The sequence below is a fragment of the Megalops cyprinoides genome, chromosome 1, assembly GCF_013368585.1.
Source record: "Megalops cyprinoides isolate fMegCyp1 chromosome 1, fMegCyp1.pri, whole genome shotgun sequence".
Taxonomy (NCBI): Eukaryota; Metazoa; Chordata; class Actinopteri; order Elopiformes; family Megalopidae; genus Megalops; species Megalops cyprinoides.
In genome coordinates this window covers 70,551,960-70,570,446 of record NC_050583.1, presented here as the reverse complement: position 1 = coordinate 70,570,446, position 18,487 = coordinate 70,551,960, and the positions used below count along the sequence as shown (strand labels likewise).

General features: G+C 39.3%; 1 protein-coding gene across 1 annotated transcript in view; it reads right to left on the bottom strand.

Annotated features, from left to right (window-relative positions):
* LOC118778730 (phosphatidylinositol 5-phosphate 4-kinase type-2 beta) overlaps nucleotides 1-14,652 on the bottom strand; it is a 49,580-nt gene extending 34,928 nt beyond the window's left edge. Inside the window, exons 1-2 of the mRNA XM_036530384.1 lie at nucleotides 14,008-14,652; nucleotides 7,466-7,563 (exon numbers count right to left, since the gene is read on the bottom strand). Coding sequence (XP_036386277.1) covers nucleotides 7,466-7,563; nucleotides 14,008-14,151 — 242 coding nt within the window. The 5' untranslated portion in view covers nucleotides 14,152-14,652. The remainder of the gene's footprint in view (nucleotides 1-7,465; nucleotides 7,564-14,007) is intronic.
* Nucleotides 14,653-18,487: the final 3,835 nt, after the last annotated feature.

Genomic DNA, 18,487 nt, shown 5'->3' with positions numbered 1-18,487 from the left:
ATAATAAATATCCCCCATCACTTCTCCTCTTAGCCTAAATAAGCCCGACAATGTTCATGTCAGCCATGACTGGTTTTGCTGAAGTAACGTGAAAGCCGGTACCGTCAGTCAAACATTTACATTACATTACGTTTAACGTTATGGTAGCTGAGTGGTGTAGGCTAAGCTGTTGACAAACTTCATTGTAGGTTTATTTATGAAACAGTGTGGCAGTTCTAGCCAGTAAACAAAGAATGGCCCTATCACTTCTCCCTCATCACTTCTAAAAATTCTCTGGCAACATTGCTTACAGCAGCTTATATGCTGTCCATTGATAAATTAGGTTACCTACAAAGCTAGCTAATGCCATATTTATCAGTGGAAGACCACTAACGTTAATGAGCGGTTAAACTGTAGCGTTTAACTTATTCTGCCTAAATGAAGCAACGGTAAATATATCTGCAACTTGCATGTCTGTAGTTAAGCTGGTACGATTAGAACATTAGTTTGGAGAAATTCTAGCTAATTTTAGCTTTGAGGAAACAGCGATTTAATGTTAAAAAAATATAGCAAATGCTAACTGAAAACTATGAGAAGCTTAATAACGCTAATGAAAACATAACGAACCATGCACTACATAGCATAAGAAACAAGTTATGTGTGAAAGGGTTACACCAGGGGGGACACATAAATAAACATGAGCTGAACAAGTATCTAACATGGCTTGGTTGGAGTTGAAAGAATTTAGACCCTTTTTAACCCTGAATGGTGCCTCACTAAAGAAGGAAGTGATTGTGAAAAGTGTTTGCTTTTGGGATCTGAAGGAGCATTTGGACCCAGAAATGGCTATACGTCACGCGTGGCATCAGACTTAACAACCGGATAGAATGTCCTCTTTAACTGTTCCACCAATCATTGCTTTTGGGTTTAGGAATTGTAGTGGACTGTGGTGGCCAGTGACATCTTCTATGCTGTGGTGTGCTGGGGCAGCAGCGTGAGGACAGCTGATGCCAAGAGAATCAACAAGCTCCTAAGCAGGGCTGGCACCATCCTGGGAGCAGAGCTGGACTCTCTAGTGCAGGTCTAGGAGAAGAGGATGCTCTATAAGTTATTGACCATCATGGAAAATCCACATCACCCCCTTCAGGGCACACTGGCTCACCAAAGGAGCACTTTCAGCAATAGACTCATCCCTCCAAAGTGCTCAACAGAGCATCACAGGGGATCCTTTCTACCTGCAGCAATCAAACTGTTTAACTCCGCCCCCTTCTTAGTGGGGAGATCTCCATATAATCCTTCACAAGGCAATAACTCCACAAGGGCAGTTCATTGTGGAACCTTTTACATGCAATAGCTATGTAAGTGCAATAAGATCACAATTTTTAGTGTGGTTGCCCGAAGGGAGAGACAGCGTTGTCTTCTGTTTATGTGCACGTACAGGACATTTCAGGATGGAACTCTGTTCACACTGCTATCGGACATGGGCCGCTTTCAACAATGAATATGAACAGATTTGAGCAACAATTTGAAATTCGAAGTTTTAGGTACCTAAGCTGAACGACTCCAAACACAACAAGGTTACTGTGGAATAAACACAGAGACCATCTTAGCCTCTACTTATTAGCTTCATTTATAAGTTGATTAAAATCTTTGCAAGTATCTCCTTTGCCAATCAGAATGCCATCCAGTATTTTCATTGTTACGCTGCTGTTGCACTTGAAATGTTCCACTGGAGGTTTATATGTAGCTAAATATTCCCACTTAAAGTAAAGAACATTAATTTAAAAAAGTTATTTTTAGTTTCTCCCATTGAGCAAAGTGAGTTCATACCATACAATCTTAAACCAAATATTCATGTTCTGCACTACCCAGCTAAACATGTATTAGGCATTTTTTTATTAAGTTTTTATGGTAAAACTAAATAAATAAATACTAAATACATTTAGTGCAGTTTACAATACAGGGGTTTGCAGAGAAGTCTTACGGATGTGCAATTTGCAGTACAGGGAACTGCGTAGTGCATCCTTTTGCCTCTCAAGCACTATGATCAAGCCAGCAGATATCTGAAGGTTCTCTGATGCAAATGACTGCATTCTCTCTAATTCTGGCCTCAGAAATGCTCAGTCTATATAATGGCAGCTGACAGGGTTGCTCACGAATAGAGATTGGGTTTTCAGTGTCTATTATGAGCTGGACTATTCCATGGTGTGTCAGCTTGATATCGCTAGCAACAGAAAATTTCCCTGAACTTTATCAATAATACTTTTAATTGTCTTTGCTCACCTTCATCAAGGCCCTGCATTCTCCCGGTCCACAGCTCCCTGATGGCTCCCTTGGTCTCCTCACTGGTTTTCCCTTGTGCTCCGATGTTACCTGTGTCATCTGTTACCGGTATGGGGGGCTCCTTCACCAGGCAGCCCACCCCTGGTTACTAATAGTACAACAGCCCCCATGAGCCACAATTACGCACAGAGGCCAATGATAGTTCACCACAATATGAAGCTCTAGGTAGTTACTTTCTGAATACTGTGTCACATTTTGAACTCTCTAAACTCTACCGCTAGATACAATTTTCACATAGCAACCTGTTAGTTACAATCTACAGGTAGCAAAGCCAGAACAAGAACTGACTCAAACAACTGTCCCTCTTTGATGGAATATATGGGGGAAAAGGAGATAAGTTGGAGATACCTAATTAGTTTGTTATGTATTTGCTTTGGGAGAATGTACAAATGTACAAAGAATGTATATCTAGACATACAGTTGTAGTTCCTGTTCTATTCTAAGCTTTAAAATGTACTCAGTACAGTAGTTTGCAGCTTGCTACTTTATAACCCATATCTACCTAGTTAGCTAGCAGCAGCTTTTCATTACTCACCTATGTAGATAACATTACTCAGCTATGTGAAAAGCTGGCATGTAGCATAAGAAACTACAAGAGAGGAAGAGAAGCTACTTGTAATCATTATCAGTTTGGTATGTAGCCAATGTTATCTGAAATAGTTACATGAATCATGATGTGAATTTAACTTGAGAAAAATTCCACAAAGCAAGACTGATGTAGCTGTAGCTGGTAAACATTAGTAAATATTTTGAAAACACTTCACATTTCACTACAACATGCTTGTATCTAGTCAGCCTCAATACCGGTAAGTACATCTAGGATCTTATATCTCTTCAATTTCATGTCAATCGGATATTCTCCATACTGAAAAACTGATATCACCTTGACAGTCATCTCACTGACATTGGGGGGTGGGGGTGGCAGATAGTGAGGACTTTCACATTACCATTAAATTTGTACCACTGTACCACCTCTATTTACAGTTTGAAGCAATACTGCATTACAAACATATTACATTCTGAAGGAGAGACATGTTGACTATTTTAATTCCTGAAACTGTAGTAATACATATTTTTTGACAGAATGTTCAATATTTGCCATAAATACTCCATATTTTTCTGAGTTTCTCTCCACTGTTTAAATTTAATGTTGTGCCAGTGCTGTAAGAAATGCAGTCAGTGGTAAAGCTAGAGATCATGTACAGCATTGCTGATGATGGCCTTTCAAAATATGTCAGAATGGCACGTTACTCTGAAAATGGCCCTTAACACCAGTTCAGTAAAAACGTGCCATTGAGTGGTTCTACCATACAAATTAAATAACCCTAAGCAAGCTGAAAGTTAAGTAACCGGAACAGCACACAAGCATAACATCAGCAAATAATGGGCATACACCTTTAACAATATGCTAATATTGAGAGATTAGCCAGACAAAGAAGGAATATTTACACTTTACTAGTCTGTTCATGATTAAGGGATGTGACCTGGATTTGTCTGGCAAAGCTAGATGATTCAGACATTTGGAGTACTCCAATCACATTAACAATATTGTTGGACTACTGGAACTTGTAAACATGTTAATCGCACTTGTGCATGTCTGAGAGTAACTGAGAAGTGACACTGGCCAATAAGCTAAGTCTATGACAAATGACAAAAGCCAGCATTTTTGAGTGAACAAGATATGGATTTCATGCTTTGAAGAACGTATCTAGAAGAACATGAACATTATGAAATGTTTAGATGTTAGATGTTCATCAGAGGAATCCAACGAGTCAAGCCAAGTTTGCAAGCTGACTCTGGGGCAAAAAACTATGGTGTATACAATTTCCACTGTTTAATCAAATTATCCATTATTTACATGTAAAAGGGAGTTTTTGGAAATGTGTCTCATTGCATGTACATGGTCTACTCTAAAAATCTTCTACCTATCATAGTACTGACAACAGCTGCACTGTTCTGTGCATGTAAATGCAGTCAGTGTCAGCAAATGATTAATGATGATGATTATAGCAATTTGGAAAAAATAACTTCAAATGAACACCACTGAAAATTTTGTGTGCAAAGTCTTGTAGTCCAATGGAAGAACTGTGCAAATATTTAAACAGAGAAAAGCAAATAACCAACCTTTTATTGCTGGAAGACATTTCATGCATTCCCATGGTGCTAAATGTAATTCATTTCACATGGTACTATAGGCCAGCCATTATTACCTTGCGTGTCCTTAAAAATTGTCACCCTTTTTTTTTACATCAACTACAGCATTTGCACAATTTGTAATATGTACAGCATTACAGTTCACTTGACTGGAAAACACTATTTTATGTTGGAAATCCCTCATAAAATTTGTGTGTGAGGCCTCTGCTGCAATTGACAATTCTACAGAACCTGCCAAATTGCTACATAAATATAGGCATGCTACTTGACAAGCAGTGCCCTTGGCTGCACCTTTACCTGATAACAATGCTGTAACAGTAAAAGCTGAAACATCCAACAACAAGCTGGCTAGACAGTTATATATAGTATCTGCCAAACAGACTGGTTTTCACACAGCTTTTGTTTCACTCTAAGTCATTTTAAATACAAGACTAATGAATAGCGCCAATCAAAGAATAAAGTCACACTATTCACCTTATGTGGAGAACTGAGTTTTCTGAGCTACACTGTCATTGAACATCAAGGCAATGACTGTGGAAAAAATACCGCTTCACAAGATTTTTTTTCTCTCAGGCTTCAACAACCAAGGTCTACCCATATTTGCTATTTTGTACTGTGTTATTTTTGTAGCTGCCAACGTTGGCTTCATTTCACCAGAGACAGGAACGAGCATGTCAACAGGGGTTGCTTGCCTCACCACTCTCAGGCACCGTGTGGTGTCTATGAGTTACTCAGATGATGTCAGTGGAGTAGCAGCTATCTTCCAATGAGTTCCACTGTAGTGCACTGTGTGACTTGTAGTGTGAACAACAGTTGATGCTATCACAGTGAAAATGAACCTAGTGCAAACTAGCAATTCCAAAAATACAATTGCAGAAAGGTTTATTAAAAAATGTATCCCACTTCAATATTATTCATTTTTTAGTCTGGGCAAAAATTAAAAAAAAAACAAAAACAAAAAAAACAGCTGACTAATGAACTGGCCTCTAATTGCAACCTGTAAATTATACACAGGTGGCCTTGTGGAGAAAAATCTGGAATACTTAAATGAAGGATGGGCAACTACCACATACAAGGGCCATAAATTCTTCCAAACTAACAAAACAGGACAGACAACAGCCTGTTCTGCTGAAGTCAGCATCAAGACTCCTCCATCTATGGAAGGGTTGTGCTGTTAACGTTCAGCTGATGAGGCTACCAACTTACATTTTACATGAGAAATTTAGGGCCTCTAAATTAGGGCAGGGTAACACAAAAATGCTTCATCCAGCTGTACAACAGACGCTTTACAGGCTAGAAACCCTGTGTATGTTTGTTCCCTATTAGCAACCTACCCCCAAAAAATGGTTTATATGTGACATTTTTATGTAACTATTGGTTAACAAATGTTAGCTTTCAAAGTATTTAGCTAGCAGGGTTCCCAAGTGCCTCACTCAGTAAGGTGCTTAGGCTGGGAGTTCAAGCTGAGCCTAACAAGCCGAGTTCACAACTGGCCATGAGATTTTCCAACAATGACCTGAATGCCACATCATCTTCGTCTCCCTGCTGGTTGTCAGACGGCTTGAGTTACTTGCATGACATCACTGGAGTACTACCTATGCTCTAACTGGCACCTACTTCAATGTGGTGCACTATGGGACCTGTAGTGTGAAAAATATCTTGCCTCAGATCTCCTACACACATAATATCCAATTGGTGTTACCTAAAAGGGTTGTACAAAGAGAAAAGGCATACAAAATTAGCTAAGGGTTACTTATGTCTAGTGGCCAAGCTAAGTAGCTCCTTTGCAAGCACGCTAGCTTATCCTGGTGATCCTAGAAGCTAGCCAGCTCGCTTGACTAATATATGAACTATTCAACCAGCTAGCAGCACTTATTCAGCCAAATGGCTATCACTACAAATTGGTGGAAAGGCTATTACTTCTGTTTATTGCCCACTACTTCTGCTAAACATTTAGGGACATATCATGGCCAGGGAACCACTGGGACAACATTCTGTTAACCAAAAGATGCCTCAGGCTCCAGTTTTCAAATCAATATGAACAACAAGTAAATAAGATCCATTAAGCCTTTGTAATTCAAGTGTGGCTCAGAAAGCTCATTCTGTTAACGATAAGCAACATCAAGAACAACGTATAGCAAATTCATGACATATACTTAATCCATTTCTTTCATCAATTTCACCTATGTGTACAATTATTTCAACTCAATCAATACATAAGAAGAATACGAAAAGTACAGCATATTCATTATCCTGGCCTTTTGCCTCTCTGGAGTGTTAATTACACTGCAACTTCTTTGAATTAATACAGACCAAAACAAATCTGAACACTTCAGATCACCATCACTCATTGCAGTCAATGACCTGTCGTCATGTGCTAGTACCATAAGCAAATCTGGCAGTGGCACACCCTCTAGGATAAGCTTGAAAGCTCTCTTCTTTTGGAAACACTGTGGTCATGATAACAATACAGACACACCAAGATCTCATACTTCGTAATGCAAAAGGCTCTGGGAATTTACATCTCTAACACAGCCACACTATTTTGTCAGGTTGTGATCACTGAAATACATCCCAGCTCCCCTAAAACTACTAGACACACCCTTCTCTGTCTCTGTTAGGGGCACCTCTCTTCAAACTAACACATGGTCTTGAAAGTAAAAAAGGAAGATAGGTACTATGGTATATATTCTGCATCCCTCATTCTGCTTAAGAATTCTGCAACACAGCTCTCTTAGGCACTGAAACAAGGGGCTTTCACATATGCTTACAACAATTAAATCTTAAATGATTAATAACAATACAGAAACATAAATACAGAAACACAAGCACAAGCAGACAGATAGAATTTAACCTATTTCACATCAAAACAATACATGAGAACAGACAAAATTCCAGACATAAAATACCAAATGGTAAAAGGCCATGAATGACACTGGGAGCAAAGATCACAGAACACACTCAATGAAGGCCTCTCTCAGCCACCTACTTGTTGAATAAGTGGTTGTCTACTTTGATCTTGCTGTAAGCTTTAAAATCATCAGGCATCAACATGACTGGGACAGGCACGTTGCTCAACTCGTTGATCTGGAAAAGAAAGAGTGTGATGAGATTTAAATTTAGTAACATACACAAGCAATAACACTTTGAAAGCTCCTGAGTGATGCCTCATTCATAACATTTCTTAACTTCCACTGAACACCACTGAACACAAAGCTTGACTTCAGTCTTTGATACACTTGGAATGATTTAACAACCACTGAATCACAAAGTATTAAAATCACAAATACATCTTTGGGGTGGAACAGGAAGTTCACATAACATGGACCAAAAACAAATTCTTCTGCAGCTGTATTGATTGTTTAGACAAATTTATATTGTTCTAATTATGCCAGCTTTGTGATATACACAATCAATACTAAGATTAATTCTAGTTCTAATTCTAGATTAGTCAATATGTTGAGAAAGACAGAAACCTTAATCAAGATGATATCTTGAGACAGTTATCAGGACCAGGGCACAACAACACTCAAGTCAGCTTGAGTGTAGGTAATATGCAAGTCCTACTCATTCTATTTCTTTCAACCGATGTCCACAAGTTACTAAATATACTCCAGCTCCAGACAGTGGGGGTGAAGGAGAAAAAGAATGTGCCCAAGAGACAGAAAAATACCTGCCAGGGTAGACAGAGAAAGAAGGGCAGGCAGCCAAGAGAAAAAGAGATGAAAACAAAGAATGGGAAGAAACATCCAGGGATGGGACCAAAGCACTGAAGTAGATATCAATATATAAATTATATAGCAGCAACACAGAACTCTTCTTGCAGAAAGTATTGTCTGAGGTATCTGAGGCCACCTCCTTGAGGTATCAGGAAGATGTCATCAAAGAAATGGGACTCAAGCTCTTTACAACAGACAGTGCCCACTCAGTATATATCACTCTGCTGACATAATCCGCGCAACTTCCAGGAGCCTGATGAATTGCAGGGTCAACTGCGGTCAGACTATGAAACTCTGGCCAACCTACCTACCCCTATCCCCTTTGGAACAAGGCCAATTTTTTTCCACCACTGTTGGCTCCCAGTTATTGTCATCAAATGGCTTGATGAAACCCTTGGATGAAACCCAAGGCGTTGGAAAAAAACTGCACAACAATAAGAAAAATTCAGCTGGCTAGCTACCTAAGCTTTGCAATTAGCAAAGCTTTTGCATCACTATCTAAAAAAAACCTTGCACCATCATTCCAAATTTGTCCTAGCCCATCATGCATTATATATAAAGTACATACTTTTAGATAGTATGCCTTGTCAGTAGGGCATAGTATGCACTGTGAGTAGGGCTGGGCAATACAGCCGTCATGATGTATCGCATGGCTATTTTCAATGCAATAACTAGCTATCCCTGTTATGTGGCATTAGGTTTCTTCCCATATTTTTTTCCCTTTAGTCATACCTGAAGCAGAAGCACACCTCCAAAGTTCAGGGAAATGCTTCCGGGGCAGAAAAATATCACTTGTATCTAGAGCCTGGCCGATAAATCAGCATGCCGATATGAGCTAAATGCAGATAGATCGGTATCGGCGTTATGAGTGTTGTCGTTGTGTAGTTTGTCCACCAGAGGGCAACTCCACTGTTGGCAACACACATGTTAGGAACACCACAAATCACAACAATTAGCTGATCCAAGTGTGGCAGAGCTGAAGTGAGTAGCTGGTGTGACCACTGCGTGAAGCCTGTGGGGTAGCGGGCAGCAGGTAACTGAGTGGTTGCAGTGGTTACATCGCTCCCTGAGATCTGGTTAACTAGCGTTGTTGCCGACAGGCTAGGGGCAATTTGCCTTTAGCTCAACTGGCAGCGACACTGGCCGTAAGGGGTTGGCAGTGAGAACCCACGTTCGAAACTCGCTCGCTGACTCATGTAACATCTAGTTAAATACACAATGCAGGCTACACCTGTTACACAAGCAGAGTCGAGCAAAGTAGCCCACGACAGAGATCTTCTGTGTTCATGGTAAGCTGATAATTGTCACGTGAAATACATTACTTAAATAATAATAAATATCCCCCATCACTTCTCCTCTAAGCCTAAATAAGCATGACAATGTTCATGTCAGCCATGCCTGGTTTTGCTGTAGTAACGTCAAAGCCGGTACCGACAAACATCAAAATTATTTTTTACGTTACGGTAGTTGAGTGGTGTAGCCTAAGCTGTTGACAGACTTGATTGTAGGTTTATTTATGAAACAGTCTGGCAGCTGTAGCAAGTAAACATACAATGTCCTATGATTTCTCCCTTGTCACTCTCTGGCAACATCACTTACAGCAGCTTATAACACTGTACATTGCTAAATCAGGTTACCCACAAAGCTAGCTAATGCCATGTTTATCAGTGGGAGACCGCTAACGTTAATGAGCGGTTAAACTATAGTGTTTAACTTATTCTGCCTAAATGAAGCAACGGTAAATATATCTGCGACTCGCATGTCCGTAGTTAAGTCGGTGCATTGGAAATTATTAAACCAGAGGGGACACATAAATAAACGTGAGCTGAACAAGCATCTAACATGGCTTGGTAGCCAAACAAAGTTATCTAGCTTCTCTTTCAAACGTGTGAAATCCCAAAGTGACAGATTAGGTGTAAGGTAATGACCATTAATCGACAAAAAAAATTATTTTTATACATTCGACTCTTATTTATCAAAACTTTAATATATTTTGTTGTATTTTTGTTCAAAGTACTATTTATGACAATAATACAAGTTTATTTTTAAACTGCATTATGTCATGTTATCTTGGTGAGGACTTTCAAATAACTACACATAATTAATGTTAGGGAAAATTTGTTTTTGTTATGCGTTTCTGAAAAGAAAAAAAAGAATATCAGCCAATATATCATTATCAGCTTTTTAAATCCTCGAATATTGAAATCGGTATTGGTCCTATATCGGTCAGGCTCTACTTGTATCTATATGTTGGTTAACTTACCTATTAGCTTTGAAAAACACATGTTTTCACTCTTTATCTTTGTAGTCATGTGTTTCTATCTACCACATGGAAGCAGCATAGTGCTGTTGCTGTGATATCAACATTGAATAGATGGCCTCGGAAAACTGGAGGTATGCTCCTGCATCAGGTATGACTAAAGGGAAAAAACATACGAGAAGAAACTTAATGCCACATACCGGGGATAGCTGTTATTGCGCTAAAAACAGCTATGCAATATATATCGCACAGCTCTACCTGTGAGGAAAAAGATTTATAATGAATGGCGACATCGACCTCAGATTGATCAATCAGGAGACAGCTCTGCAGGATGATTAGATGAATGAGGTTGTTTTTCACTTAAATCCCTTAAAATCCCAATTAATTTGTAACCTACTTCACATCGAAATACTATAGGAATATTATAAACACTACATCACTGATTCTCAATCCTGCTCCTGGGTGCCCCCTGCTCCACACTTTTTCCATTTTTCTCTGCTCTACTTACCTGCCTGAACTCATCAGTGGCACTTTTGATTAGCTGAGCACACCTGATTTAATCAAGAGCAGGTTAATCACACTAATCAGGTGTGTTTGGAGCAAGGACAGATAGAAGATATGCAGGACAGTGGGCCACCAGGAGTAGGATTGAGAAACACTACACTACATGAATATTTTTTCATTATTTGGTTACAAAAATATTCCAATCAAGGGCAACTTATTTGGTCACAATCTTATAGTGGGTACAGAACAATTAACAAAACAGTCAAAAATAGCACTCTGAAACAGGTGTAAATATCAAGTCTCTCTATCAGCAGACTGTTGACAGAAATGAAGGAGTGGATCATAATAAAGAAATTTAAGAGATTCAATAAGATACTATGAAAATGTCAAACGAAGGCCTGGCAATGGCAAGTCTACATGACTGAATGTGTGAGGTTCATGATATTAACATGTTAATTCTATAAAAAGAAGACAGAAATATTAATGATCTAGATATGAAGAAAGGAGATAATCATCCTTTGGCACATGACACAGTGGATGTGGGACAGTATGGGGATGCATAAGCAAATGAAGATAACATAGAAGCAAGCAATAACAAGATAAGAGGAACAAATTTCAGATGCTATGAGCTTCTGCGCAATCGACTACAATAATACAGGTAAGGAAGAAAACTACATCACAATGTGTTACTGTTTGGTTTAAACATATTTTTCTCCACTGGGAGAAAAATGCAAAAATATATTTTTTATAAAGCACTGAGCCTTTTTGTTACCCAAATTCTTAATAAAAATAACACTGCAGGTATTTGCGTTTAGTATGTATGTTACCCTGGAACTGACAATGACAAAAATTTGGGAAAGTGTAGCTGTGAATATAGCTGTTTACAGTGGATGGTATTTTCTAACCAAGACCACAACTTCACTTGCATGCTATCCTGTAGGGTTGGTGTACAATTACCTGTAACCTTCAAGGGAAGCTAAAAATGTGCTACTATGGCATATTTTCATACTGGGCCCTTTTGAAGGGGGATATAGAGCCTTTTAAAGTCAGTAAGCTCTATGCATGATCACACAGATTTCCAGCATTGCTAAAGTTATTTCATAGAAATCTGCCAATATCACACAATACAATTACTGATCTCTTACAAATGACTGATTATTTTAAAAAGGATAACAATGGACACAAATATAAAGAACAGGAAATATAAATTCAGTGTATTTAAAGCTGTTGGATGCTTCTTGCCCACAATCCCTGAGGCTGTGGCACTCAGGTACATACCATGATACCAAACATGCTGTAATTCAGAATATTCAATGTGTTTGTCTCACTAGATTTTTTTGCGATATAGGGCCATTTCATGTGAAAAGAAGAAAAAAAATCTCCAAGAGGTTATGGATTTTCCTGAAGGTCATTAAATTAAAAGAATCAATCTTGACATACATTTGATTTTCATATCTAAAGCCATTAGATAAATTATCAATTCAAGGTACTTTTGTGACATTTTGGCCTTACTCAGGGTCCCTACAAGATACTGTAACTATTGATCTGTACAAACATAAAAAAAAATCATTTGAAACCTTACTGTGTGCTCTAAGGAATGGTTAACATTTTGTTTTTTGCTTTGTCATACATTTTAATCAACTAGTGGGGAACTGAAATTAAGAAATGATAATTTCATACAAATATCATGTGCTAAATAGGAGTCAAGCTGTGTGTTTGTGCTTTTTTTTTTTTTTTTGCATGCATGCATGTAATTAAAATCACTACTTTTACATACAGCATTGATTACTACCAAACACACAAGTTATCAAACTATGACAACATTCACTCTTTACAAACATTATATTACAGTTAAACTATGCCATATCTAGGCAAGTAGATTTCTGACCTACAAAAGCCCTTGGTTACATCTCTGCCTAGCTATAAGAGTACACTAAAATAGTTAAAATAGACGTTGCTCCTAACATCTTTAAATGGACTTTTAAAGTATGACTACTGTAATCTTTCAAAGCCCCCAACGACAAAGGAATGTGTACATGATGTTACTCAAGAGAATTCTGTTGGAACTGCAAAAGTTCCATAATGAATATCTGAGAAGTTGTGGTTGTGGTCCTACATGTCAACTTTGAACTGCCTCTGAATAATAAGATGGTCATCCAAGTGAGAAATTCTCGCGGATTCAAAGTTGCTACATAACATGGCAAACTAACCACACGCTCGTATTGTAAGTTGTCTCGGTGGCTCCCTTACCAGATAGCCAATTAGGGAAAAAATACAGCTAGTCAGCTTTAACCGAGATGCACTGGCACATGTGAAGTCACCCACAATCGTTGTTGCGTTTTTACTTTTCTAACTAAATGATGGATGACTGGCAACGACGATCTTTAAGATACTCTAATCTCTATTGAAATGCACGCCTTTCAAAAAAGAACCATACCGAGTCACTCTTGCAGACGACAAAACAGAGTTGCAAGCGTTTAACATGAAATTTGCGTGTTTTCTTTTCGTGTTATCCAGCTAACAATTTACGCACGGCCTAGAAGAAAAAAAAACTGTATTAAAATTTATTACCGTGCAACGTACAGCAAGCTGGTGTTTTTGAGAGCAATTCTACACCCAGTGAACCAGCATGATTGCCACACGCAAGGCTTGATCATCACATCATTTCTGAGGGACTGCTGCAATGGTGTAGCAAGCTAATCTCTCTACCTCCAGGAGAACTGTAGATATTATATTCTAACACTTTAAAGAACTGCTGCCTAAAAGGGAAAGCCTACAAGGCTAATTCAATCGATTTTCTAAATGGCAAGCAGATCATTTCAGAAGCCGCTATCCAGTTAGCATCCTGAGTTGCCCATCTGGTGAACCATAATAATAACAATAGTTAGCTAGCCGACTAACTAGCAAGCTGTATAACCACGTACGACACATGCCGTTAGCTAAAGGTAACATTACAACATCACTATGTTCATTATGCATATAGCAATGCACTGGCAATAATCCAAATAATGTTCAGGAACATAACACAAGGAAAAAATAGCCATTTACCGTATGGTTGACACCCCACATTAAAACGCTGAGAATAGGCTCGCTCGCTCGGAATAGTTTCACTTTCTGGCCTATAAAATGTTTCTTTTTTGTCTTCGTTTTGCTGGCGCTCACTGGTGCTACGATGGTACAATTTGATGTCATCTTCGATTAGCTACTAGCTAAAATATTTCTGTTCAATTAGCTAGCAAGATAGCTAGCTATCAATGGTAGTCTATCAAGAGAATTCGGGCGTAGCTCTCCGTTCAGGTGTTAAACTGACCACTAAAACGTCACGGTAATTTTGCAAAATAAAAAATGGGTTTCCGTAGTAATTTAACGGTTTTGCATGTTGTGCCGTAACCACCCTTCCTCCCGTGCGGGGTACAGTGCAGTCAAATTCGGCGGACAGACATGTAATTTAGCTAATCTAGCTGCCTAGCTATAATGTTATAGACTAGACTGCTCTCTCTCCTGACAGGACTCCGTCTTCGGGGTGGGGTGCAAAGCACTCCTTAGTACCCTCCTTCTCCTTTTCAGTGTTGGCCTACACTCTCTAAGAGAATTAATAGCTCTGTTCTTTGTTTTTTAATCCCATATTGACGGGTCTCAGATAACCAGCTGCTGGTTCAGGGGGTTTCCAAGATGGCGTCGGGTGCAGATAGAGCCCAAGTGCCCCCTCAAGTGGCGGCGACGGCGCCGGGGGCGGGGCGGTGCACACAGCGCTCCTCAGAGGCTGACTACGGGAACTGCAGCAACACGATTTCTCAACAGCGGGGGGTCCCAAGAATAATCGGGAATGAATTGAATTCGTCTATCTTGAACTGGCGTAATTATTCGATTGGGGCTCAGACAATCTTACGCGCGTGTACACCTTATTTAATCAGCCCCGAGTTGACGACTATCGATAAAAATATGTCACAGGAAGAGAGAAAAGACAGTAAAGAGAGATAAAGAGTAAAGAGGGTACGTTCTTTCCTCCTGCCGAAAAGGGACTCGTAATCTAACTGTGCGAAGAGTACACATTATTAACCAAAAGGGTAATACTTATGCCACCAACAAGGTAAGGAAGGCTGCTTCGCAGAGTACAGCGGACCAATTAAATGCGGAAGAAGCCCAATGCCAGTAACGTAATTTGGTATGGGAATTCATTTTAGAAATATAGATAGCCTGTCAGGCTATAACAAAAAATAAAGTTTTATATCACTTAATGCTGAAACAATTAAGATTATAATTACTTAAATCAATATTTAGTCATGTGTTCAAGTGGTCATTTCACTTTCAGTTTAATTATTTCAGGACATTAATTGAAGTTCAAGACATCATAATCATATGAGTGACCCTCCCCTCTCAGCATTTTTCCAATTCACTTAATTTGCATTCAGGAGCAACATGAGTGGTGTGAAACAAATGTGAAAGCAGGTGAAAATAACAATTTATTTATTTATAAATATAACTAAAATATAAATATAACAATCTACTTCAAAATAGTAAGTACAATTTAGGTTTAGTTTCTATTATTGAAAAACAAGACAATAAATGTGCAGAAATTAAATGCATTGCATAATGCTAGCAGCAAAAAAAGGCACCTGACACTACTGCCACTGATTGGTAACATAATGTACTACAGTGATGGGAAACATGGGTCTGCTGGATCTCCCTAGTGACCAAATTCCAATAGACACCTGTGTGAGTATCTCAAAGTTGTGTGGCTGGTTGTCAAGGCTATGCTGAAATACACTGTGATGGTTATTCCTCTATTGCATGGTGAAGTCCTATGTTCATCTAGTTCACAGGATGATGAGAAGACAGTTTCTCTCAGCACACTGACAGCACACTGAATCCTAATTTGTGTTTTTAAGGAAACAGATGTGCACATCATTTATAAAAGATACCTGCTCCAGGAAATTGAGTACAGAAGAGTAGACCTCCACTGCAGAAAATGGAAAATCAGGAAATTGGAAGTTGAATATTTTGACATTTGTAGGTGATTAATCAAACTGAGAGTGACACAAAAATAAATGGTGACCTAGGATGCTACAACATCCATGGGAATTGTAAAGTAAAAGAAAAACTGCATTCTGGAGTTTTGTTTCAGCCCATCAGGAGTTTCAGTAACTCTCAAGTGACTTCAGAGCTAGCCTGCCATGGTAATTGATGAGTATATGTTGCCTTAGTTAATGAGTGGGAACTGTAAGCCTCTTTGATGGAACTAAATCTGCTGGAAATCAGCCATGTTGAAATAAGACATGCTAGCTCACTTGACTCACTTCATGGAATACACGCCAGGTTATGGGTTAGTGGCCCATGTCCCATACAAATACAGCACCAAGATTTGGCCCCTTTTAGAGTTTCTCACAGAAATAGAGTGTTTAACATTAAACGTAATCACATCTTACATTTACAATTACATTAATTCATTTGGCACATGCTTTTATCCAAAGCAACTCACAAGCGAGGTACAATACCACACAAACCGAATGCCATACGGAGTCAACAATATTAGAAGCACTGCATGACCAAATTTCAATGGTTGGCCAGGCAAGGTATAAACTAGCAGGTAAAGTTATCTTATAGACCACTCTGAATTACAGCATCTGAAAAAGTGACAAAATATAAAATAACCACAATAACCCAAGAGCTCTGACTCATTACAAATATTTACGTCTGTGTCATCTTACATGATTTCTATGGAGGTTGAAAGCTGACTTATTTAAAAGATATATGCATACATGCTGAGAGTAAATTTATTAAATCAGAATCAGGATCAGAATCAGAATAGACTTTATTGTCATTGCACGGTGGGGTACAACGAAATTGTGGGTGGTCTGCAACAACAGTGCACTGTGGAACATTTATATAAACTCAATACAAATAAGGCACATGACATTGGGTATAGATACAATAAAATACAATAAATACAACAAAATACAAATTTAAAAAGACGACACATTTTAAATATAAAGAAAAACTTGTGCAATAATATGGCCTTTTAAAAACTACTTAAAGTGCACAGTGGATTTGCACAGTTGTATTGAGGTAGAGGGTGGGTGGGTGGGGGGGTGGGGGGGTGTCAGTGTTTGTTAGCAGTCTGTATGGCCCAGGGGAAGAAGATGTTGGTTAGTCTGGTGGTGTGGGACTTGATTGATCTGAAGCGCAGTCCAGAGGGCAACAGGTCAAACAGGTGATAGGCAGGATGTGAGGGGTCTCCTGTGATGGCCTTAATTTTACTGAGGCAGCGGGATCTGGATATGTTGTCCAGGGAGGGCAGAGGGCAGCCGATAATTTTTTGGGCTGTGTTAATAACCCTCCGCACAGCCTTCCTGTCCTCAGCTGTGGAGCCTGTGTACCACACCCCCAGAGAGTATGTTAATATGCTCTCCACAGAGGAGTGATAGAAGGCCAGCAGCAGCTTCTTGTGCAGGTTGTTCTTCCTGAGGACACGCAGGAAGTGCAGCCACTGCTGAGCTTCACTAAGGCCTTGGTGTTGGATGTCCAAGAGAGATCTGCAGAGATGTGGGTGCCCAGAAACCTGAAGGTGGTGACAGTTTCCACACATTCTCCATTGATGAGAAGAGGGGCGTGGTCTTGTCTGTATTTCCTGAAGTCCATGATAAGTTCATTTGTTTTAATGAATAAATACATATAAATACATGATTAGAATAAATGTAGAAATAAATATCAGAATCAGAATGAGAATCGCTTTATTCAACAAATGTACAATGTACACAGGATTTTGACTTGGTGATACAGCACGTTGAACAAAAAGATATCAGAGTAAGAAGAGCACACTAGGATTAAGCAAATAGAGCAAACAGAGCACACTAGGATTAAGTAAAGTGAGTAAAAAGGAGAAACATAATAAAATAAAATAACCATAAATAAGAATATATATACAAATTAAGTAAAGAATATTTGTACAGGTTAAAGAGTAATAATATATGCTACATTATGCTACTTATTGCACAGTCCTGGCAGGATGGTTGGGTCCATAGTAGGGGGTTTCACTGTCCCATACAAGGTGTGTGTGAAGTGCATGTGCGTGCTTGCATGTACGTGTGCATGTGGGGGGCCATTGGTGACGATGCATGGTGGGCAGTCCGGGGATGAGGTGGGAGCTAGGATGAGTTGTTGAGGAGAGTGATGGCCTTAGGGGAAAAAAAAAACTGTTCAGGTGTCTGGTGGTCCTGGTCCTGATGGAGCAGAGCCTGCAGCCAGATGGGAGTTTTCTGAAGAGGTAGTGAGCCGAGTGTGATGGGTCCACCACTATCCTACTAGCTCGCTTCCTGGCTCTGGCAGAACACTCACAGGCACCTGTTCTTGGCCTGTGAGCCGGCTGGCTGTTCGCATGATGCATTCCAGTCTGTGTTTGGTGTGGACAGAACATGTGGGGTACCACACAGTGATGGAGGAGGTGAGGACACTATCAATGGTGGCTCTGTAGAACTGGGTGCGGACTTTTGAGGAGATGTTCATCTTCCGTAGCAATCTGAGGAAGAAC